General features: G+C 41.3%; 1 protein-coding gene across 11 annotated transcripts in view; it reads right to left on the reverse strand.

The window, feature by feature from the left end:
* MYBPC1 (myosin binding protein C1) overlaps nt 1–24,258 on the reverse strand; it is a 362,797-nt gene that overhangs the window by 277,170 nt on the left and 61,369 nt on the right. For 10 of the 11 annotated variants that reach the window (XM_069229023.1, XM_069229030.1, XM_069229029.1 and 7 more), the window contains exons 3-4: nt 23,995–24,012; nt 22,721–22,762 (exon numbers count right to left, since the gene is read on the reverse strand). In XM_069229023.1, coding sequence (XP_069085124.1) covers nt 22,721–22,762; nt 23,995–24,012 — 60 coding nt within the window. The remainder of the gene's footprint in view (nt 1–22,720; nt 22,763–23,994; nt 24,013–24,258) is intronic. The other variant, XM_069229024.1, reaches the window with a different exon arrangement.

Here is a 24,258-nt window from a genome sequence, read left to right on the forward strand (position 1 = left end):
CATCTTAAAATGAAACCAAACTTTATAACTACCCACCATCCTATCTTTATGACCATATAGTGCCCTCTCTTTAACCCAGTGGTTAAATTGCACTGGGGGTGCCAGTGGGCCCACCAGTACATATTTTATAGGACCAGGACTCTTCCACTGTGTCCCATGGTGGTCCTATTGGTCTTTACACTACATGGGCCTGCCCTATTCATTAGTCACACCCAGGCCCAGGCAAAGACAACACTGTAGCATTCTCAAGTGGCAGGGACACCAAGTGCTTCATTTTCCTGCTTCCATTCTTATGTTAAGCCATTCTGTGCCCAGGCAAAGACACGCTATCATTTTTATAAAATAATATTTTGTACCCTGTTACAAGTCCAGCATTTCAGAATTGTTGTTAAGTATTTCCCTGTTCTTTGTCCATGTACACAGGCATGCTATCAGTTTTAGGTAGACCAGCCCCTTCATTTTCCTGCTTCCATTCTTATGTTAAGCCATTCTGTGCCCAGGCAAAGACACGCTATCATTTTTATAAAATAATATTTTGTACCCTGTTACAAGTCCAGCATTTCAGAATTGTTGTTAAGTATTTCCCTGTTCTTTGTCCATGTACACAGGCATGCTATCAGTTTTAGGTAGAGCAGCCCCTTTGAAAGATGCTGCTTTGTTTCATTCTTTGCCTTTTTTTTGGTTGAACACTAAAAATGGGTTCCCATGACTTAGACCCTGTAACATGGATATTTTCACTTTTGCCGGATACATGGATAACTGCACTTTTGCGGTTACATGTATAATTGCCCTTCTGCCGAAAAGATTCACTGCAAGCGGAGTTCTGTTTCCTTTTGTGTGTTTGCTTTGCGCTCATGGTGGCCGCTGGCTCGCTTATGTGAAACTGTTGAATAGTCCGGTTAGGATTTTACAACGCCAATAGCTTTAACTCGAGTAAACGTGAGACCCATGCATTGCAAATGCTTGTTTATATTGCCATGTTGCATACCACTGTGTATGTTATTGTAACTCAGAATTTCACAGTGAGGGAGTGTGGTATCCTTCCTTCAGTAGTAACAATGTTCCTTTCTGTATATTCTAAGTTCTGCATTTAGTTAGAATGTAGGGTCTAAACTTCTCTGTAAGGAATGTTGTAGTTTGAAATGAGAAGGTGGTTAAGGAGGAAAGGGAGCTGAAGGAAGGAGGCTGAGGTGTATAATGCATCCTGATTAAACCTTCTTACAACCAAAACCAAAGTGTACTCTACATCTTTATAGGGAGGCTATTTGATACTGCCTGGCATTATCCTTGAAATATGATGTATTTTATGAATAAGGTATATGAAGTGCTGATGAACAGGCCACCACAGTCTGTCTGACTCACCTAATAAAGGCACATCCTTTAACCACTGACACACCTCCACAACCCTACTAGAGCTAGGGGGCCTAGTTTTGGACCAGCACTTGACCAAACAGTGGATTCATCAGCGGATTACCAGAGTTCTCCATGCACTATTTCCCCTTGCTTCATTAAAAGGGAGTTAGCTGCTTTGGAAGGCCTAACCACGGCTTGGGAATGATGAGGAGCTCTCTGCCATTGCACTGATTTGACCAGTTAGAAAGAAAGTCTGAAAGATTTTTTTGAGATGACAGTACTTCTCTGAGAACCTCTTTTTGAAACGACTGGGGACAAGTCTGACCTTTGACACCATCTATGATTGGGTCTGATGCTTCTGTTATTGATCAGCAGACAGTGAAAGCAGAACCTCTTCTGTGAAAAGCTGTGGTGGCTGCTGCAAATCTCAAGGAGAGGGGCGGGCGGGCAGGAATGGGGGACAATAAAATTATAATAAAAAATAAATAATAATAATTAAAAAACGTACCTGTTTGCTGCACCAGCTGCTCAGCTCCTTTTCCCCCCTGATAGTGTTGGTGTCCCAGCTGTCCCTTGGACCCAAGCACAGGTTTTTCATGCAATCCTGGCACTGCTCTCATGATATACCTAGCATGAGAGCAGTGTCAGGATTGGTCTGAGCTGCTTGGTCTGCCACTCAGACAGTGCATTGGAATCTGTGCAGATTTTCCCACCCGCCTGTACAACACAGCCGGGTTGGAGAAATCTAAGTACGCGTGTAAGTTTGGCTGGCCTAAGACAGGCGGCCAAAATGACATGCACACTTAGTGCACTCCACTCCGCATCCCCCCTCCCATGGCCCAGCCCCACCCCTCTATGCACATGCTGAGCCAGCAGTGGAAAAATAAAACAACAATAAAATATTGTTTTATTTTTCAGCCGCCAGTAGAGCGACGCTCCTTCATCATTGTGAAGGAGCCGCCTCTGGTGAACAGCCATTTACACTATTGCAAGGAACCTTGCACGTCATAAACAGCAAACTTTGGGAAATACAACGCACATTCATGAGAGGCAATCCACTAACAATGGATAGAGGTTCAAGACAATTTTATAAAGACCCATGAAAAAAGTGGACTATGTGAAATATATAAATCTCTGTGTTAGACGCATACAGTGCTTCCTATTACATAAAGCAGTTGTAGGCGTGTAGCTCTAGTGTGTTCATGGACGTACTTATCACTAAGGCTAAATCAGAAAGAACAAAATTGATTGTTGGAAATGCTTAGAATAGACGGGATGACTGGTGCATACTCTAAGTGCAATATGTTCTAGCATTTTTAGCTCATCTGTGCTAGTAAAGGTGGTGGATAATGCTGAAGTGAGCCCTGTGCTTGAGGTGCATATAGTGGGTCCCTGGCTGTATTGACATAGATGGGGTAAAACAATGAACTGAAATGAACCCAGAGTATTTATTGTTGTCGAGATTGATATGTTTGATCCATCAAATGAGTATGTAAAAGTAACAAATATATGGGGGAATACGAGGAAATTGACAAAGGTATATCTACAAAGTGTTTATTCCTCGGAATCGAATGTTTGAATTACATTACTTACAAGGCTCCTCAGATAAGAGAAAGGTGCACTGTGAATTAAACACCAATACAGATAAGAGACTAAAAGGACAGTCACAAATCACCTCTTGTGAAAGAGGCAAGTGAGCTGAACACCCTCTAATATAAGTACACTACTGTAGTACTACGAACATTACAGTGTGTGTGCGATTACCAAAGATCTAATTCCCCTGGTAGCAATGAGCATGTATGTAATCTATTGTTGTAACATCACAATACTTAAGAAATGGAAACCAAGATTTTCTGACACTTTGCTTGTCAAGGTGCCCCAATATCCTTGTAAGGGGCCAGTTTTCAATGCACTTGTTAGCAAATCGTATCTTTTCAAGGTGCCTACATGAAAATTGAAATGACCAACGAAGCCTTGCTGTTGCTACACTTGCACTTTTGAAGAAAGAACCAGGAGACTAAAATACCATGCCCACTGAAACATAAGCAAGCAATATAAACTACATAAGTAAGATACAACAACTTAATGTATGAGCTGACTAAATATGTAAATGCCCAATAATATGTCTATATTAATTTTCAATAAAGTAATTTATTTTATATTTTTATTTAGTATTTTCTTCACACACGTTTTTGTATTGAAAAATAACACATGACAAATAGTGTAGTGCATTTACTTTCTTATTTACATCATAGATCAAGTACATGTGTAGTTCTTAAATTAAATGTGTTGTTTTTAGTGAGTTAAGTGTTATTTTCAAGACAGCTTCCATCTGATTCTGAGAATAATGCACCTCATACTCTGCAATGGAAGCATTCTCTAAGACATGGAATAATAAATGAACTAGCCACTAACATGATGATGTGAAGTAACTACTCTTCAGAACTGACCTAAGACCTGAACAAATGGTGCAGAGAGGGAGGAACAAATCACCTTCTGATATCTGAATGTATTATTATCTGAGAACCGACCCACCCCTGTACAGTCCACAAACTATGAGATATCCCTCCAGCCCGCTAAAACACACTGCACAGTTGAAATATATATAATCTAAACCCTCCCTTCCTTCAGGAATTACCCTTAATTCCCTGTTGCTCTGCGTTTCTGATTCTGTCTTCTTGACAGCCCTACAATCCTGCCTGCTCTCTGAATGCCATGGGTGCTGGTAACCCTGGGAAGCCCAGGGTGTAAAAACAGATAGCTCCTGAAGAAGGTTTTTTAGCCACAGTATGGTGCCCAGAGTTCAGATCATTTCTCTTATCATGATATATTCAACAATATTATTTTGAAAGAGTGAAAGGACATTAATAAGGACACTTCTCGTTTTCAGAGCAAGTGATATTCTTAAGAATCTTTTTAGAATGAACTTCTGCAAATTCCTTTCTCATTGGCCTCAGAGGAATCTGTCTTAAACGATCTGTTAGACCTGACAGCCTTAGGGTGGTCACCCTCAACTTTTTAACTGCCTCCCTCCAATTTTGACACTGTTTTTGCTGGTTTTAGGACTCTGCGCACTTTACCACTGCTTTACCACTGCTAACCAGTGCTAAAGTGCATATGCTCTCTCCCTAAAAACATGGTGACATTGGCTCATACCCAATTGGCTTATTTAATTTACTTATAAGTCTCTAGTAAAAGTGAACTACATGTGCCTAGGGCCTGTAGATTAAATGCTGCTGGTGGGCCTGCAGCACTGATTGTGCCACTCACAAAAGTAGCCCCCTAACCATGTCTCAGGCCTACCATTGCAAGGCGTGGGTGTGCAGTTTCACTGCCAATTCGACTTGGCATTTAAAAGTACTTACCAAGCCTTAAACTCCCCTTTTTCTGCATATAAGTCACCCCTAAGGTATGCCCTAGGTAACCCATAGGGCAGGATGCTATGTAAGTAAAATGCAGGACATGTACTCATAAGCTTTACATATCCTGGTAGAGAAAAACCCCCAATGTCGTTTTTCACTACTGGGAAGCCTGCTCCTCTTACAGGCCAGCATTATTAATTCCCTTATATCCTTTTAAGTGATAATTTCTGATCTGAGATTAATAGACTTGCCATATTTGGTATGGTTGGAATGGAAGTGAGAAATCCTACTTACTGGTGAAGTTGAATTCTTCATTACTATTTCAGAAATGCCACTAGAAAGTACGCAATTCTCTGCACTTACTGCCATCTGTGCTTTACAGCCTGTCTCCAGTCCACGTCTGGTCTGTGCTGGTTGACAACTTGTGCATTCTACCCAGACAGCCATAAACAGGGGACACTCAGCTGCATTTGCATTCATCTGCATACAGATCGGTTTTACAGATGGTGGAGGGTCTCTCTCTTACACTTCAAAGGCCAGTGGCCTGTCCTCACATAAAGGACTGATAACCCCCCACAGCGCTCCTGGCAGACATGGCTGGGTTGATGTGGCAATTGGTGCACTTCAAAACCACTCTTTGAAGTTTCCTCCACTTCAAAGGTAATTTTTTGGTCTATATACTGGGTCTGTGACCCCACCAAATCAGACACTTCTGGGCCTACAACTGGACTTTGTCAAAGGGACTGCCAGGCTTCCCAATGACTCATCTGTACTGCTTTCCTGGAAGGACTGCTAGCCTGCTTGTTGCCCTGCTGCCTGCTGACCCCTGACTTTGCTGCAAGGACTCTGCCTTCTTCCTTAAGTGCTCGCCAAGGGCTTGGATTGAGCTTGTCTCCTGTTCTGAGGTCTTAAGGCTATCACAGACTTCACCAAAGAGAAGAAAATTCAGCATGTTGGAGAATCAACCCAACGCCTACAAAAACTGACACAACAGTTGCCGGATCGGAGAAGCGCCTGCTATGCAGATGAAAAATCACTGCATTGCCTGTCAGATCGATGCAACACCTCTTGCCTCTGCTCAACACCTTCTGGGTTCTCCACACATTGTCCCTGGGCATAAAGATATTCCCGCATCGCAGTGAGGAACCAAGGCTGCGCTCCTGGAAACCGACATATCGCCTTGCAGTGTGGAATGAAACAAAGCATTGCCTTTTCCACACCGGAAAAATCGATGCATCGCTTTACTTTTTGACGCATCTCCTCGTCTGCGGCCCCTCTGTGTATTTTTAATGCATCCCAGGTACTGTGTGTTAAAAGGATACAACAACTGATTCTTAAATATTGAGACTCACTTAAACCTTTAAAAAGCGATATCTTAACTTGTGAACATTGAATTTTATAATTTTGGTCTTATTTTATTCAGATACATATTATCTATTTTCCTTAACTGGTGTGAGTGCTTTTGTGGTGTTTTTACTGTGTTACTGTATGAGTTATTGTACAAATACTTTACACATTGCTTTCTAAGTTAAGTCTGCCTGCTCTGTGCCAAGGCTACTGGAGGGTGAGCATAGGATAATTTAGGTTGTATTGTGACTTACCGCTGACTAGGACTGTGGTTCCTACATGGATAGGGTGCATACCTCTGCCAACTAGAGATCCGATTTCTAACAATTATCCACTATCTCTTCCTCCAATCCGGTATCCCTGATTATTTCACAGGACTCTACAGGTGTTAAATCTATCTGTTTGGAAGTTTAGTAGTCCATAAAGCATCTACCTTAGCTGTTTAATCGAAGGATTGGAAAAATGTTGAAAAATGCTGTTTGTTCAAGAGTTGGTGGCTGCTATGTGTGAAACCTTTAGCGTGTTTAAGTTGTTGGAAGGGGTTTTTCAGAAAGGTTTTTCTCCCTCAACTCTTTCTTCTCAAAGGGCATCCATTATGGGTTTCAGCAAATTGTTACCATATTTTCTCAAGGTCTTGGCTCATGTAAAGAGATTGTTAAAATATTTTAGCCTCAAAAGACCTGTCCAGCCATCTTTGGTTCCCCCACTGGTTTCACAAATGGTCCTAAAAAAGCCTAGTTTTGAGCATTTAGAGTCATCAAGTTTGCAGTAGTTGATGGCTAACGTAGTATTCCTTGTAATTATCACACCAGCCAGGAGATTGGGGGGATTAGTAGCCCTGTTAGCTTCTTATCTGTGCATTACATTTTTTCCTGATAGGTTTTAAAACAGAAAGGGGCCCTTGTTTTAAACCTAAACTTAAATCTCATCTCTAGAAAGAAAAAGAGATGATGCTCCCAGCCCGTTAGGGCATGACGGAGTTCTGTTTGTATTGGATTTAAAAAGAGGCATCCAGTTTCTTTTTATCAGAATAAAAGACTTCAGGAAGCCCAATGCTTTTTATTTGTTTTTTGGTCCAGCAATTAGGGGAAAATCCATCTACAGTTTCTCTTAGTAAATGAGATTGTCAGACTATTTCAAAAGTCTGTACCTCCAGGCAACTACAATTTCCAGCCATACAACTACAATTTCCAGGTTACCTTCGAGGAAGTTCTACCGGTGCTGCAGCAACCTGGGAGAAAGTAAAGAGCAGTCCCTTAACTGAAATTTGCAGAGCTGCAACATGATCTTCTGCAGACACTTTTGTAAAATATTATTGTTTGGAATGAGGACAATCTCTTAAAATCTGGTAATTTTGGTCTGAGCGTTCTAAACGATGTAATGTGATAGCTGACAGCATTCATGGTTATTATTTTATCAAGGTTTTTGTTCTGAGGCAGAACTGTCTGGAACTGTAGTTTGTGCATTTAGGAATTGCAGATAGAAATCCTGTATATATGCTTATAAAGTATAGGCTGTGATGAGGAAGATGGGTTTTTGGGTAAGGAAGTGTCACTACCCAACACCCAGTCCGAACTATTACAGTCCTATTTCCCAGCCTCCATCCATATGTTCTTTATTCCTTAATGCAGCTTTAAAATGGAGCACTGCACCAGGAAAGGTGGACTATTTCAGGCGTGAGAGAGGGCTTATACTGTGAAACATGAAAACAAAGGTTAGTCTGTAGTATATTCTGTCAGTGGGGCGGGATGCCTCATAAAGAATGGGCTGTGGTGGGGTGGACTAAGGATTTGGGTAATGGAAATCATTTGTAAGTACTATATTGATTCATCTTCAATAGCTGAAATACTGAAACATTTTTCTCTACATCAACTTCATTCCTATGCTTTCCAGTAGTAAATCTGTTTGTACCTCCAAGGGGGGGTTACTTTGACCCTTCCAAGCAACAGAGTCCAATCCATAGGTCCGCCATTCCCAGACATCTTGTTATTGATATAATAGCAAGAATGGAAAGAATTCTGTTTAAGATGTGAATGTTTAGAAAAGTATAACTCGGCCAATTTATGAAGTTCATGAAAGGTTTGCAAGCTCGATGTGTATTTTTAAATCAATTAGATTCAGTAGTTAAAAAAAAGAAGGGCAGAGAAAGAGAAACAGCAAATCCGACAGAAGAAGATGAATAAACAAATAGGTAGAGAAGTTCTGAAAGACTGATAACGAGAAAGGAGGAGAAACAAGGAAAGTGTCACAGGAAATAAAAATAGTAGATTATGGGATGAAAAAGAAGCAGAGAAATGATGGAAAGGGGTGAAATGGGCTGGATCAAGAGAATGAGTAGACATAAGAGAAGGACAGAAAGAAAGAAAAACGGTGGATCGATAGGGTACTAGTAGAAGTAAATGCAGTTTTGGAAGGAGAAAGAGAAGAATCAGAAGAAAGGAGAGAGTGCAGAAGAAAAGGAGGAGGCTTTAGGGTGATAGAAAATGAATGAAAGGCTTGAGCGCTAAGGGAAAGAAGAAGAAAGTAGAGAATGTGAGAAAGGGGAGAAAGGAAGCTATAGAGATGTAAAGAAGAAGGGAAGAGGGCGGAAAAAAGCAAAGGGGACAAAGTAAAGGGAGATAGATAACAGAGAGAAGAAGAAAAGTAAGATTGGGAAACTGTGAAAAGGGAAGACAAGGTACAGGAGAAGCGTCCGAAAGGGAAATGGAGAGACTGTAAATTGACAGGAATGAAAGAGGGAGAAAAGTCATAGAAGAAAAGAAGGAGTGCAAACAACAGAATGGAAGGGGAAGGAGAAAAGTAATGAATGGTGATAGGAAAAAAAACAGAAAATAGAAAAGCATAGAATGAATGGGCAAAGGGAGAAAGTAGGAGAACAAGGTGATGGCTGAAAGAGAGAAATAGAGAGAATAAACAAAGGGGGGCAGGTGCAAATGAGAGAACAAAGAAGAAAAAAGTCAATGGAGAGAATGGGAGTGGAAAGAATAATAAATATAGGAAGGGATGAGAGAAAGTGAGAAGCAGGAGTTTGTGTTCGGAAGCATTTGTCTCCCACTGCCCTGACTTTACAGACCACATTTAAAGCATCATGACTTGCCAAGGTGCCTCAACACCAGCCTATTGTGTAGACTTACGAAAGGGCAAGCAGGAAAGGATTAAATTATGCAGTGGTTTGTCTAAATTTTTTAACAATAAAAGACATAGGCCCTCAATATAACATTGGCTGTAAATCCTGCCTACCGCCATGGCGATGGCCTCCAAAAGACTGTTACCGTCCACCATAATATGACCGTAGCCGGAATTTCGCCAGAAGGATGGCGGAATTCCGGCTACATTCATGGTGGCGGACGGAGGTAAGGTGGCGCTGCTGCCAGCAGCAGCGCCGAGCCAGTAGAACGCCGCCGACCATATCATGACACATGATACGGCCTGGCAGTGTTCTGCTGACGGACGCTGCTGCTGGCAGAGCAGCGCTGCGTCCCGTCTCCTGCCAGAGGACCCCCTGCAAGCAGGTAAGTCGGTTTCTCTAACAGGGGAGGAGAGTGGGGGGTGTTGTGTGTGTGGGGGGTGTGTGTGTGACTGTTTTTGTGTGCATGCATGCGTGTGTGAGGTGTGTGTAATGCGTGTGTGCATGAATGTATGTGAGTGTACGTGTATGTTGTGTTGTGTGAATGCATGTGTGCTTTTATGTATGTTAGTGTGTGTTGCGGTGTCTGTATGACTGTATGCATGTGTGGGTGGATGTGGGTATGCGTGTGTGTATGAGTGTGTATGTCTGCGCGTGTAGGTGTGTGTATGTCGGGAGGGTCAGAACGGGGAGTGTGGGGGAGGACTCTGGGGAAGGGAAGGCGGGCAGGGGAGACCCCTATCAGAGCCAGGGAAGCAATTCCCTGGCACTGATAGTGCCTACCGCCAAGGTTTTCATGGCGGTAAGATTGCCACGAAAACCATGACTTGAGCCAAACCGCCAATGTCAAATTTTGGGGAAAGGTAGCGCCAGCCTGATGGCAGTACCTTTCTCCAAAATAACGCCTCTCCGCCAGGGTCGTAATGAGGGCCATAGAGCCTTATTTATGAAGTAGTTTTGCACCATGCAACAGGTGTAAACGTGACGCATTTACTAAATGCAATTTATCAAGCCACGCAAGGCCACTTTTCATGGCCCTGAATGGCTTGATAAATCCAGAGTAATGCAATGCAACTCAAATCGGTGTGTTAGTCTGCCCCCTGCTACTCTTCCCACACAACAACCTTAGATTTTGATGCATTCCCAGATTTACCATAAGTGGTAGACCTAGGAATACTGCAAAACTACTGAGCCTCCTCAGGTGAGGCATAACAAGGAGAAATAAGTTTATTTCTCCTTGCTTTTTCCTCTTTGCATGCTGCAGCACACATAGAAAGAGGAAAATGTCCCAGGGAATTGTTTTTGTGCAGCAAGATACCCCAATTTATTTTACATAATGCTACACATTTTGTGACGGTATTACTTTTTTTGTTTGTCACTTTTACTCATGTTCATGCTGCCTGGGCGAAGGTTTCACCTCATTAGTACCAGTCAAATACAGCAAAAGCAACAGAAATGTTACCAGTTAACTTTTGAGAAGGACCATCCACTGCCCTGCAACATCTGTTGCTGGGTTTTTAGTCACTTTTATCCATTTGAGCAAACAAGCGTGCTCTTTTAGCTTATTTTCTTTTTAGATCAGAATAAGATATTGCGATGAAGGTACCACTAAATCAAAATGCATCAGTGCCCCACAACTGTGATTACCTCCGAACTAAGGCTGTTTGGTAATGAATGCTACAAAGTTAACACCTTCATATGCTTGCTTCAAACGAATCCAAAAGTACCATCTGTCCGTGTGCAGATTGCCTGCTGACAGACATCAGTGTGAGTGAATTATTTATTCTTGGGGGTGCTCAACACTCGCCGTTTAACCTTGAACTTTGAGCACGCGCCAAGTGGCAAATGATCTAACAAGCAGGCCATGGAGCGCCTTCCCACGCCACGGGGTAAGCGATCCCAAGGAATGCAGGCAAGGCGCGGTGTGAAAGGTCACCGAAGTGTGCTCTCAAGAAATAGTGCAAACAAATGTTTAGACTAAGTTTCAGCACAAGTGGGCAGAGACTTGACATACTGAGACAGTGGTCCGCAAGTATGTGATCAAAGTATATCGGCCAACCCCATGAGAGGAGGCATGCTTCCTGTGGTCACGACATCCCCTGCTGACACTTCACAGCCGCTTAACAAGATCGTTTCCAAGAATGGAATAATTATACGGTATACGCCATACCTCCTGACTGCACAAGCGGCAGAGGTTCAATTGAAGTTCTAACACTGCCCTGTATTTCACTCTAGCGTATCCTACCACCTTTGCTTCTCACTTCTTATCGTAATAAAGGTTGGATTACATATTTTTGTCAATATGTTTTTCAAATGGTACGTCTAAAAATTAATGGGCTTCAATAAATATTTAATGTACCTTTGTATTTTCTTGTTTAGGCGCCAACAGGAGGTAGAGGGGGTTTCACAAAGTCTTTGTGCACATCTGTGCTGGTCATAATTTCCATATCCCACACAATGCAAACAATGTTCTGTATCAACACATGGTACCAGTGCACTCTAAGGGAGCCGGGTGTGCAGCACAGTACATAGCTGTGCACTTGGAAATGTGCAGACGGCTGGAGCATAACTGTTCACTGGCCCGTGCACCGGACAGAAGGCCCAGAAGCGATTGGGACCCGCGGTCCTCCTTCTATCTTCTACCATTATTTTCATTGCTTTGAAGGGAGTCTAGCAGACTGCACACCCAGCCATCGTGCCTCGCTTGAGCTTTGCTGCTCGCCAAGTTACAATGGAGTCTGCATTACGGATCACTGACGGAATATCGGAAACAAAAATAGTGAGCAGAATATCATGCCAAAAATATGGAGGACCAGAATATCGAGAAGGGAAGTGGAAACACGTAAGGATTGATGGATTGTTAACTCAATATCTATGTAATTTGGCGAGATATATATTGTCAAGGTATTGTATTATAATAGTATTTATATAGCTCTTACATATATGAGGAGTTATATATAGTAAAATCTCTGCTTACCTATAAAAACTTAACTTAACTTCGCAATATTTGTTCTCAATATTCTTCACACAATATTTTGTCTCATGATATTTTAGCTTCCGATATTCTCTCTATGCGCCAGCATTACTACTGTGCAGAAGGCGGTTTCAATTGTATCAAGAACACTGTGGCTCTTGGAAAAAATTGTATATGGAGATATGCAGCAGCAGCATAAGCCTTTGAGAAAAAAGGAATCAGGGATTGACTGCCATTGGGGAGGGAGCACCCCCAAAACCCCACCTATACTCGGATATTTAGAGCTTGCATCGCTCCAGATGCATCAAAATATCTTCCTGTATTTTGCTATCCATCTGTGTATTCACTGTTCACACAGAAAACAAACATTTTTGTGCAAGCCTAACACCAGCATGTTTTATTCATATGCAGATTGAGAGGTACATGGCTTTTAAGCTATGTGTTCAATTATACCATCAATACGGTGCAAGTCACATGTGCGTTCAAAGTTCTAAACCAGAAGCTCAGGAAGCACCTGGTATGTTGAAGATTTATGATTGCCTGATCATTTGTATTTATTTATACAGGCATTGCTAGTGACACTTGACAACAGAGCATCATTCATGGAACTAGAGGCACAATAAAATCCAAGACAAACAACTGTGAACATCAATGCAGATTAGCAAGCCACTGAAAGTGAATTTGGAAAAGGAATCAAGAATGAAAGGAGGGACTTTAGGACACAAAAAGGTCCAGCATACATGCTCTCAAAGGCAAATCAATAAACTAAGAGTAAGCAGTTCCTTTGTTTTTTCAGAAAGGGAGATCCCAGAATACCACCCTATTGAAAAGAAAGAATCAGAGGAATCTTATAATTCAGAGCCCTCATTCAACCAGTTTGGTGTCATGCTTCATCATGGGCCAGCTCTTTGTTGGGCCAGTACTGCAAAGCCCAACTGACCCATTGAGGGACCTTTTTGCCGGAGATCTTTCAGATATTATCAGTTGTGATGGGACTAAAGTGAGGGTGCTAAGGGTGAAGATTGGAAATGTGAGACGGAAAGGATAAAAATGACTAAGAGTTACCTAATAAGTGTTTATAAAAGTGGTATCTCTTGCCATGTATTAAAATAATGAGGAGTAATGAAGGTAATGATCCTTCAAATGTCAAGGGATTTTTTTATGAGGGTCAACATGTTTCTTGACAATCAGAAGTCACAAATGATCTAGGCATTTCGTCCAGACCATAGTGAACCTAATTGAGTTGCTAATCAAGAATGGATTGATGCCCAATCCAACAGTCTCCCAACTAGTGTGGTGAAATCAGTACCTTCTGTGGACTAGTTGTAAGAAAACAAATCTGACCTGGAAAATAAAATTAAGATAGAGATGCATTATTGTTATGTGTGTATCAATGTATCGATTGGTGCACACTTCAAGAATATGGTGAACAAAAGAAAGTTTCTACTATACAGCGTCGACAATAAATATATAGATCATGTTACGTTTCTATTGGAAAATGTGCAATAGCAAGGCAACACTTCACAGTGGTGGCATACATTTGTGTCATCGGTGTTCATCAAATGCCCATAAAACAACACAAACAGAGTAGTCATTGCAACCCAACCTGCTTCGTTGTGTAGGAATGGCAGGCTGTGAAAAACCTACAAATTCTTGCCGTATCAGAAATTAAGTTGTGCCCCTTGGGTATTGCAGGACTGAAGAAAAAGTACTGACTGGACAATCATTTATTGAGTGTTATTATTGTGTGCCAGTGATTGGTGATTACTGGCCTACACCACTTGCCTTGAGTAGGCCTTAGACTGCTCCACCTCGCTACCCTGTGAGAGTCAGGTGCTACAACAGAGTGTTTGGTTCCCACTGAGGACAACTGAGGAACTATTACTTATTCTGGCCACACAACTAATAACCCAATTTCCAACACTCCTCCAGGGGCCCATTGGGCATTGAGGAGCTGCCCGATGATGAAGCATGCCACCCAAATGGATGGGTGAGGGCTCTTGCTTCTGAATTACCAGATTCCTCCGACCTTCCTTTTCAAATGGGTGATACGCTGGGATCTTCCTTTCGGATACATCATAGACACAGCGTACTCTAGGTTTACTCATTTTGAAAAGGAGTGACATCAATGCCTTGTGAAAATAGAGGAGAGAAGGGGAAAAAAGCAAACAAAATATCTTCCAGTACAGAGTACAGTTCCAAAAAAGAAAAGGATTAGTTGAGAGTATTTGTTCTTACTGTTCCTAACTGTGAGACAGAGGTTCGGACACAACACATGATGGCACACTGTCCACTTTCTAAAGGACTGACAATGCCTAAGACTGCTTGTTTGCTGCTTGACTCCAGTGTTTCTTCTGAGCAGCTACTCTAAGGCTTTGATGTTGGTCCATACAACAGGGACAAAGTGCCTGAACTGACTCATGAACGCGCAAGCCTGCTGGCAAGCTACTTCCTTGGGCCTGCTATGTGAAAGCCTCTACCTGTCCATGCAGGCAGCATGCCTTGCTGGACATAAAAACTCTGTCCCCCTTCCATTTGTAGACTCTGGATAACTTGTACTTTGACCTCTGGGCAGTCAGGCCTGCTAAAAGAATCTCACTGCATTTTCCCTTTTCTTATAACGAAGATATTTTTATATTTAAATTGGCAAACTGGAAGGCTTTGATCTATTTAAAAGCCAAAATAGAACGCACTGCCCCTTACCAGCCCTCTTTTAGCTTGACATGTTATAAGCTATATCTGTGGGCTTGCAACATGCCCATCGCACACCCATCACTTTCATTCGTTCCTTGGCCTACCTTTCAAAATTCCCTTTATTTTGTTGGTAAATGCTTTACGTTTGTCCCGCCTTCAGGCTGCTTTGTTACTGCCTTGGAGACTGACCCTGTTACATGGATTATTGCATGATCGGCCAAATTGCCTTGCTGCTTCGTGCTGTGTGGTCCTATGTTGTTTCTTCCTCTTCGTTGTTTGGGCATGCGGCTGTTTCTTTGTGATGCCTGTTCACAAATGCTGCAGGCTGGTGGGGGTTCTTTTTAATTCATTTAATACTTTTTTAAAAAGGTTCTTATAGCGCAAACTCGATCAGGGGAGCTCTTTACATGAGGATGTGAAGTTTCATATAGTGCGCCTCGATCTGAGGAGCGCTTTACAAGAGTACTACTTAATAAGTTTAGCAGTTGAAAAATATACAAACTGGAGCATTTAACACAGAAAAAAACACAGAAAACCTCAAAGCGGTTCTCCTGGCACAGTGGGAGAGCCGATACTTCAAAATTCATTGTACTCAGGAAACTCGCCCCATAATGCTTTGTGAGACATTTCTTTTTTAAAACATTTTTGCCCGTACCTCAGCCTGTGGTAGTCCTACAACAATGGGACCACCACCAAACCATTCCGCACAACACACTCTTTCTGTCTGTGTCATCTCTGGGTCCCAACACTAGGTTGTGGGGGACACCAAAATAGTAACCTCTCCCACCATTCAATGTCTTTTTAAGCTCTCTCATGGCGGGAACGTTTGTTTTACAGCTGGGATTAGTTTCTGTATTAAAAGCCTTGTTTGTAATAGTATTGCAGTAGGCCTGCTAGGCCTGAAAATGGGCAATGCACTTCTTCCTCTAGGGGCTCAATACATGGCTACACTGCATAATGTTCTTCCATTCTGTTTTCATGTGGTTATGCTCTATATGGGCTGACTATATGGTTACATGACCATGTTTCTTACAAATGCTAATATTAAAAAATATAATAAATAATGGCAATATCTAAATTTTTTGCTGCAGATAGAGGAAAAAGGTAAATGGAAGTGCTTTACGTAGAAGCAGGGCCACTGGAATTATTTGGCAGAAAGGACCAAATTATACGGTATGTTTGACCAACTTATATGGCAAGAAAAGTCCAGTTATGCATTTACAATGCCAATAGCTCTAAATCAAGCAAATGTGAGGCTTATTGCATTGCAAATGCTTGTTGAGATTTGCAGCCAGCACATCGGTCTGTTTAGTTTCACTTTCAAAGCCTGCTTTTTGCTTAAAAAACACCCCAATTAATGTTTTACTATCACCTGGGACATGCCTTAAGACAGAGGCCTCTCTTTCTCCCATAGTTTAGCAGTCGTTACATTCACCACCTCATAGGCATGTCAAATTTTGATGTATGTCAGGATACGGAGCACAAAAATATTGGCACAAAAATGTCATAGCCAGAATGGAGACTGCCAAAAAAATGGTAAAGGTAAGTACGTAGAGGTAAGCATACATTTATAATTCGTACCTCCACATCTGTGTATCTTGAAGATTTATGTATTTTCATGGTACATGTGAGGAATTGAGTTGTTGGTTGAGTGGGGTGAAACCCTGTTCAAACAACAGCCACAGTCCCTGTCAGGAGAACCACTAAAAGTAATTACATTAACCTGTGCTTAACCCACTAGTAGCTTGACACCAAAGCAATCAGGGTTAATGTAGAGGCAATGTGTATAGTATTTATTAAGCACACAAACAATAATAAAGTGAAAACACAACTCAAGAAAGATTCCACACCAATTTAGAAAAACAGAGTAAATGTGAATAAATTATTTGACACCAAAATCCATTTAATAGAACTAGGAATATGCAATTTTTCAGGTTCAGGTAGCAATAGAACTTAAAAGCACAAAGTGCCAAATGTGGTTATCTGGTCATCCGGGCCAGGACAAAGTTACAAGTCCCGGCCAACTGCGATGGAGCACAGGCTAGATACAGGGACAAGGTTAGGCCCGCTGAAAATTGTACCTTATGTCCTTGATACGAGGCATTGCGTCATGCAGCAGTGGTCCCAAGGAGTGATGTGGGGTTCTGCTTTGAGATGAATTGGGTCGCGCTGCGTCAGTACTGAGCACCTTTATCCCCACTTCCAAGGGTCCAGGACCACTTGGAGCATCAGGACTCGCAACAGGCGCAAGGTTCAAGATAGTTCTAGTCAGCTTCCTACACCAAACATGACTTTCCAACCTGCTCTCAATCAAAAGTTAGCACTGAAATGTGATCAGGTAACACAATGCAATCCATTGGAAGAGGTAGGTCTCACAGTAGTGAAAAACACATTTGTGTGTTTTTTCACTAGAAGGACATGTGAACCCTAAAAGTACTTGTCCAACCTTTTAATTACAATGCACCCTACCCCTCAGGCTGTCTAAGGCATACCCTAGAGATGACATTTGTAATAAAAAGGGAGTTTATTGCTAGGTAAAGATGTTATTTGGCCAAGTCGAACTGGCAGTTTAAATCTGCCAACAGCCTGCAATGGCAGACCTGAGACGTGTTTTAAGGACCCACATTAGTGGGTGGCACAATGTGTGCTGCAGGCCCCCTAGTAGCATTTAATTTACCATCCCTAGGTATATGGCACACCACTTTACTAGAACATGTAAGTAAATTAAAAATGCCAGTCAGGTGTAAGCCAATTTTACCATGTTTTAAGGATTGAGCACAAGCACTTTAGAACTGACTAGCAGTGGTAAAGTGCACAGAGTCCTCAGGCCAACAAAAACAAATTTAGAAAATATAGGAGGGGTGAAGTCAAAAACTGTGGGGGAAGACTACCCTAGTGCTGACAGGTCTAACTGCACATATATGTTGAATTAAGAATAATAAATGTATACTCACATATAACCACTTACTTTCATGATATATTGAAAGTCAGTATTATGGCTGTGGTACTTTTGTAGTACAATACTGAAAACTCACTATTCTGGTGCCATAGCCAGATTATGACACTTCAACATTGAGCACTCCATTGTATAAAGCCCATTCCAAACCCAAAATAAATTGTTGTTAGTCTACAGATGCAAGTGACAAGGGCTGCAGGTGGTGAAGGAACCCTATTCATATCGGCTGCTGGGCAATGGTAATAACAGCAAGTATTATCTAAGAACAGGTTTTGAGAGCTAGCCTATTGGTGGTGCTCCCGTCGTAAGGACAAGCCTGATTGTGAACAGAGTGGTGGATTTATGCTTACAAAGATGCCGGATACTTAGCAACTCCAGACACCTAGAGTATTGAGCAGGTAGCACAGAGCCCATACCATGGGTTTGTTCTGTGGGACTTACCAAGCACCAGAAAACGGCAGGTATGTTACTGCAGGATTCACTCTACGGCACCACCTGGGCACCACTCCTGGGGACAAAGATCAGAAGGCTAATACCCATGCGTAGTGCATAAGTGATACCATTCAATAAGGAGATCTAAATACTGGCAGAGGTACCAGGGCGACGTAGGGACCTAAACAGTTACTAATAGGGACAACTTTGATTAGTTGAAATGGTAAAACAGTAGAAAACAAAGACTATTTCCAGACAATAAACATACCAGAAACCAAACTAGGCAGACAGATCACATGCACATACTAAGCAGAGAGACTAACACTAGAAGGAAACGCAGCTGCATATGAGAAGGTAACAGGGACGGGGACTCAGCAGACAGAGCAACAGGATTCCTATAGCGAAAGTGTGTAAGAGGGCACCTAAAGGGAATTCAAGGGGACTTTACCAAAACAGATATTCTAGAGAAGCAAGGCATGCGTAGAAAAGAGACCAAAGTGAAATGACCAAGGTTAACCAAGGTGTTAAATTGAAGTAAGGAAGTAGGCGAATGAGTTACTTATGAGGAATTAAGATCACTTGGTGGTGAAAATCGACATTCAGCCTCCGATCTTAGAACAGAATAAAACCTCGAGGTTGGTTGGCAGGAGCACTCCCTCCCATCATGGAAGAAAATCCCTTAGGAAAACTGACATAAACTGGAAGGTGATTTTTGTGAGCTAATCACAGGCGCAGACGGGGACCATCTTAGAGTTATCGTTATATGACTGAATTCTATTGGTGGTACATCATGGCGGCCATTACATCAGTCTGGTGTGGAGGAAGGGTCACAATATAGTGGTAAACATATTGACCAGCACAAATATTGCATTCACAAAATAGGCTACATTTTTTCATCAAAGCGAGTAAATGCATGTTAAATTAGGAAATCTTCTGCTTACCAATATATACTTACCTTTGTGATACTAATTATTGATATTGTAAAAGCAATAGATTAGCAGGAAGATATTTCAACAGCAATATTGTGGCATGCAGGGCTCCCAGGGGACACTTGGGATTTCTGGCAGTGATCCGCTGACACGCATCCCACACTCTAGCAGTATGATGGACAGCAGCACTTGCATTGTGTTTCTTTGTTTGTCCCTCAGTGGTATCTAACGCTTCCACGGCATACTAACATGAACAAAGGTTTGGAACCATTTGAATTCCTTCGTAAAGCAAATATTAATGTTTATAGGCAACGCATGTACGTAGCCTTTTATTTAAACCCCACAAATCACGCTCTGTTCACTGAGGACTTTTGTATTTCAAACTGGGACATTTCTTTCTGTTCTTCACAAGACCCACTTCGTATCAGAAGGGAAATACGTCACCACTTCACACTTCTGAGCAATAGTTGGAATTGCGCCACAAAATACCAGCGATTTTTGACATTACTTCAAGTGGAAACAATGACATATCTAGACCAGTGCAAAAGACTCCTTACCGGCCTCGAGTTCCCAAGCACAGCAAGTTCCAACCTTGCAAGATTTATTCATTCTTGCATGACGTAACTTATTTTGCACCAGATTTAAAGGGACACTTCAACCACAGTTAGATTTGTGTTTTCATTCAGAAGGGTGTGGGCCAACCTCAAATCCAATTGTCTTCTAAATTTTGTAAAATACTGGGTTTATTACACCATCATGTATTAATGAGATCGCATAACCATGGGGCAAGGAGGAGCGATAGTTTCCCTTACATCGCTTGTAAGTGAATACCCCATCATTGCCATAAATGACGTCTAGAAAAAAATGGCAACGCATCTCCCCACATGGACATGATGTCCCAAAATAATTTGAAAAATCAACCGTGAAAGGTGACTAAGCGGTTGATATTGTCCCTTTAAATTAGAGAAGAACGCAGGCCACCAGACAAAAGACCGTGCCTGAAGCCTCTGCATACACGCAGGCTTTGTCCTCAAATGATACCTGAGCGGTATCATTCTGTGCAGGCTGCATGTCCTAGCATTCTTGTCAACGCACATGCCACCGAAGCAACTTTTCTTAAAGTTCTAAACGGAAATGTGCATCAGCCATGTGCAGTGTGGCATTGGCATGCTGCCATGCAACAACAGCTCACAAAAGATCATGTACCTCTAACTACAAAATAACAATTCCCGAAAGATTTCCTGCACCCCAATATCTGTCTCATCTAGTTCTTTGTCACTTCTCAGCCTAGCCAATTTATATGGGTTGTAAAGTTTCTGAATGTGTAGGTTAATTTCCATATGTAGAGCTGCCCATCAGGCTTGACATGAAACCTGTTCTGTAGTAGAGATGCAGTAATATTGCGTGAGCGTGTATGACATTTCACAACTACGCGGTGTGTGAAGTGAGTGTGTTGAGTGTGAAAACTGAACACCGTGCACCATTACATGTATGATTAGATGTTGAGTTATTCTTTCTCGTGAATTTATAAACTTAAATCCTGTTTCTTCACGGCAGTGTTTTTTCATTCATTCTTGTTGTGGTAATTTATTAATCTCACAATGGGAATCACCGACCCATCAATACCAGGATGGTAAACTCGTGTACTGTGAAGTGAAGAACAAAGACCATAACTAAGAACCCACTGCTACCAGGCCTGATGTCATGAGCCTGATGCTGTCCTATGGTGGGGTCTGGTGGCAGGAGGCTATGGGGAAGGGGCACGGGACATAGGGAAGTGATGTGAATGGATGAGTGATGCAGAGGAACTGGGGTTGGGAACTAAACGAGACTGAGGGCGTGATGTACAGAGAGATTTTAAAGTCGCAAAGGTCAAATTTTATCCTTTGCGACAACAAAATGTTTTTTTTTAAATGTACAAAATCCAATCTGAGATTCGGCAACACATTACATTTCAAACTAAATACAGAATCGTTTTTGGAAGGGGCTTATAAAGGGTATCACTTCTAAATACAGATTCAATATTGATTCCTTAATTTATGTATTAATGTTTTGCAACTGAAATCTGGTTGCAAAATAATAATATTTTACCACCAAATCCAAACTGGTGGTAACCATTCGCAAACAGGATGTGTCCCCACAGGAACCTTCCCCTTGGTGAATGTAGACAGGAACATTTTTTAGGAGGAGACAGTGGTTGATTGGTCTGTTCGGGCTTCTAAAATAAGTTTGTCAATTTCTGTTTTAAACAAGCTCTATCTTCCTTTTAGGAAATGAGCTGCTTTTACAAAAAAAAAGCAATAACAGATATGGTGGTCTGCTGACCCTAGTAGGCCACTATGCCTATGATGTTAAACAATAGTAGTGGGTCTCAATGTGTGACCTACCTCATGCACATTAATTAGGTAGGTTGAATTGCGACCTACTACAATATGGGTTGGTTCACAAAATACCAATGCATTTGGTCGAAATTGGTGTGCACATTGCAGTCACTACTATGGAATCCATTTTAGTAAATTTCTACCAACAAATTACACATTGCACATCGTTATTTGATGTGAATTATGTTTCCTTATTAGGAATCTTTGTTCCTTAGGCTCTTGGTATGACAATAAAGAGGGCACCTCCTGAGGAGGTGCAAAGTAGAGCTGCCTTGTTTGTTCCGTATTGCCGCTGCACCAAAATACGTCAAAATGACAATGTCACAACTGTTACATTAGGTTAATTGATTTCTGTATCAACTCAATGTGCTGTGCTTCAATAGTTTATCAATCTAACCAGCTCGAAGTGTTTTTCGAGGGAAAATATACACTCGACTAACCAACTGTTACGTTTCTAATAGCAAACCGACACCTCAAGCAGAAAAAATACAGGAGGTCAGGGATTTCCTGAATGAATGTAATCAAATAAGTTTATTGTAAAGGGAGTTTATTCTCTTATTGACACTTTGGACAAGAAAGGCTCTAACATCACATTCTGAGTAGATAACTGAGGAAATTAAACAAAAAAGATAGTTTATTATTTGGTCTTAGATTATGGGTAGGAAGACATTTTCTACATTTTTTTAGTCTTAAAACAAATTTCGTGCTAATGTCAGTACATAATGCAGGCTGATGTGAGATTTCCTACTCATATGAATGATCATACATATCCTGATTTTGCTAACCCCGCTTCCCTTGAAGGTAGCGTTGCATTTCATGCATATACTCTCCCACCCTGAGTCTAAGGAGCTCGTCTTAGCAGCTATCACATCCACTGATTTCTGTTACTGGTCGTTCCATTCTACAAATTCATTTTGAAATAAAATATAGCAAAGCATGACATTTTCTCAAGTTATGCAATCATGCACACAAAACTGACAGCCAAAAAGCTTCAAACCAGACTACTTAGATGACTGATGCAGGTTCCTACAGGCACCATAGCATTTCACAAGGAAGCCATAATGTAGAAAGAGCACACAGCCGGGCACCAGTGTCATTCAGCACAGCTTTAGGTGATGCTCTTTTTACTTCCACTTACTGCAGGCAGCAGTGGAGTTTCACTCACCTTTGGCCTTCTCAGGCCCAACTTGTGCTTCTTTGGTGTGCTCTGTGTAGGAAGTAGGGTGTTGAGAGTGTACGTGTGAGCAAAACGATAACATTGACAAAGGCAACCAGACACCACACAGAAAGGAAAGCATTGGAGCCCAAGGTTGTTGCGTTTTAGCAATAACCAGATGCTTAGACTATCTCTGCAAGAATACTAGGTCTAATTGTAGGTACTAATATAATATTATACCCCTGCTGTGTAATAATGTAGTAGACATTGATAATTAGGCATCTGCTCATACATTATTCTGCCTGATACATTTTTGGACTACTAACTATGCAATCTCAGCTCTTATCTCATTTCAATCACCACAACTCCTTTCACATCAACATTTTATTTACAAACATAACATAATAATTTTGTTCTCCCCTGTATGATACGCCTACATGAATTTGGCACGCTAAACATAGTGTGATCAAGAAAATGAAAAGTTATAGGGGTGATGCCAAAACCCAATTTCCATTTTTAATTTCCATCAAATAATTTTATTTAAGGCAGCTGAAAAATGCTTATAATGATAACAAAAGTCACTGCCATCTGTATACTTTACATGATGTGGTTCAGATCTATACAGTGCATGTTGAGAAATTTCCCCAAAAATTAGTTAAAGAAATGTGCATAAATCTGGGTAAAAGTGGGCATCCCAGGATCTCAAAATTTGAATCTGAACTTAGAATTTGTTGTCTATGAATAGTTGACCCTTTGCTCTGTCCTCAATCACTTGTAATGTTCTTGAAAAATTGTATGTGTTTATTCATCGAGGCTAATGTCAAAAGTGCATTGAACATATCGCAAGTGGGTGGGGAAAGAGAGGAAGAAGAGGCCCTGTACCCAGTGCTCGCTGCACAAGGACACAGCCAATGCAGTGCAGGTGAACAAAAACTTTGTAAAGATTACCAGAATGAAGCATTTGGGTAGTTATACTTAGAGTTTATCATCTTAGAAAGAAACAGGCCTTTGTTAGAGAAGCTCGGGTAGTGGAATTTAAATATAATTATGCAAGAAAGATGTACATTTTGTATCATCATAAAATTCTTGGGAATGAAAAACATTCTGTTTTTTTATCACCATAAAATTCTTGGGATTGCAAAACGTACTGTTTTATAATGGTTTCTTATGATCTAATACTGCAGCAAATTTTCCTCTGCAGACTCTGTAGCGAATATATATATTTTAAGAACAGCAGTTGCGTCCACTAAGAAAATGATACAACAGGAAAGCATGGTACTAACCTTGAGACTCTCCAATTCCTGCAAAACAAAACACAAAAAAAGTTATTGTAAATGACTGAGAGTTTAGAAAATTTTGTATGATTAGTCCTATTTACTCCAATATGCTATGTCTTTTCAGAGGCAAGATTTGACATTTTGTGAGGCTTTGTTCTACAATACACATAATGCCCAGAGTATCTGAGGAAGGGCAAACCATGTGAGGTAATCATTGGTGTCTGGTAGAAGGAAGGAGGCAAGAGTCTCAAGTGCAATTTCTGATAGGAA

This window comes from Pleurodeles waltl, chromosome 4_1, assembly GCF_031143425.1.
Source record: "Pleurodeles waltl isolate 20211129_DDA chromosome 4_1, aPleWal1.hap1.20221129, whole genome shotgun sequence".
NCBI classification, from domain to species: Eukaryota; Metazoa; Chordata; class Amphibia; order Caudata; family Salamandridae; genus Pleurodeles; species Pleurodeles waltl.